Source organism: Ceratina calcarata, unplaced genomic scaffold, assembly GCF_001652005.2.
Source record: "Ceratina calcarata isolate Rehan_Ccalc_2016 unplaced genomic scaffold, ASM165200v1 scaffold32.2, whole genome shotgun sequence".
NCBI lineage: Eukaryota > Metazoa > Arthropoda > Insecta > Hymenoptera > Apidae > Ceratina > Ceratina calcarata.
Window position 1 is genome coordinate 105,298 of NW_017154651.1, and position 1,577 is coordinate 106,874.

Genomic DNA, 1,577 nt, shown 5'->3' on the forward strand with positions numbered 1-1,577 from the left:
CTGTCGTGGAACGATTAGAAACTGTAGTTGCTGGTGTGAGTTTAATTCCACTATTTCGGATGACGGCATTATCTCATTATCTGTTACCATGCTTTCGATGATAACAGACGTGAGAGAACGTTCGCTTCTAATCCGTTCTACGGCGAGTCGTTACGGAACCCTGTTGCCTTGGTATATGTATACATCTCGGAGCCGGACGCGAAGGTTAACGTGGTGCATTTTAATGAACTCGCCATCCCATCTTGTTTTCCAGCGGTGTGACTCCCTACGGCAGAAGGGAGGCGCAGGCTCCCGTTGGGGCCGCGGGGGGAGGCGGTGGCGTCGGAGGCGTCGGGGAGAGAAACGGTGGGGCGGACCGGAACCGGAAATGGCTGCGAGGTGGCTCCTGCTGGCGCTCCTCGCCGCCCACGCCACGGCTCTTCCTGATATCATTAGGATAGGTGAGTATCTTTCCAGTATCCCCTTCTCGAGTTAAAAAGCTCCCTTTCCACCCACTATGCACTTTTTCTCTTTCCCCTTTTACCTCCTCTCCTAGCCGCCACTCTCGTTCGTTCCTTTCCTGTCGAGAGCCATTTGACTAAAGCGTCGGCGAACATCGACGCGGCCAGGAAATTTTAATCGATGACTCTTCCGGTGGCTCGGAGTCCCACAGGAATCGGAGATAACAATTGCGGGAAGGCGATATCGATAAGCTTTCTAAATTCCATTGAAGTTCCCCAGCAAGTGGCACTTACAACGAATGGATTCGTGTTACTCCAGATAAATATCTACACTTTAATGATTCCGGTTTTATTTTGTAATTCCACTTGGCATTTCATTCGAAATAAATAAAATGATCGCGCGGTAAATGGATCGTCGCTGCTCTCCTGAAGGCAGACGACGACGTCCTAACTTAGCAGTTGTGCAAGTAGTAATACCCGCGTATAGTCAGACGGTCGGGATCGCAAAGCGGAATATTCTTGGAATTCGGGGAATGCGGGTTACGCTGTACGCGTAAACTTTGTGTTAAAGTGATACGTCACGAGCACCTTGCCATTGCAGCGATACAACAGCGTGCACAGCTACCGTCAATGAGCTCGCTACCCTCGTGGTGTAAGCGTCTTACGTGAAACATTTCTGAAATTACTGTTACAAAACGTTCACACCTTCCTCCCTTAGTGTTCTCAGGATAATTGAACCTCTTATGTTGGAGCCCTTCTGTTTCATTTTTGTACTAATAATATTCTAGCGAAATTTTATAGATTGTCATTTTTAGATGATTTGAAAATACTTCTTTACGTTTAGTTAATTATGGTCATAATTAAAACTACTTGAACAGACTTCAGATGCAATGGACTATCTCTCAATATCGTTACACAGTAACAGATTTGTTCCAGTTATACTTTTTACCTACTTGGTAATCCTTTGGAAACTCTGTGCAGTCTTTGAAGTCTTATTTTTAACTGGTCTTAGCCTTGATGATTATTCTAATTTAATTTCTTCTTATAAATCTTTGGACCTTTCTTTTTATAATTGTAATACCAAAAATACATTATTATTCTCTTTGTTGTACTCCAATATAGGAATAAATGCAACAG

The 1,577-nt window shown here is 44.4% G+C and overlaps 1 protein-coding gene across 2 annotated transcripts in view; it reads left to right on the top strand.

Moving 5' to 3' along the window:
- The window catches only part of LOC108624588 (glutamate receptor ionotropic, kainate 1-like), a 198,932-nt gene that overhangs the window by 95,775 nt on the left and 101,580 nt on the right, over positions 1–1,577 (top strand). For both annotated transcript variants that reach the window (XM_026813222.1, XM_026813221.1), the window contains exon 2: positions 254–440. In XM_026813222.1, coding sequence (XP_026669023.1) covers positions 368–440 — 73 coding nt within the window. In that variant the 5' untranslated portion in view covers positions 254–367. The remainder of the gene's footprint in view (positions 1–253; positions 441–1,577) is intronic.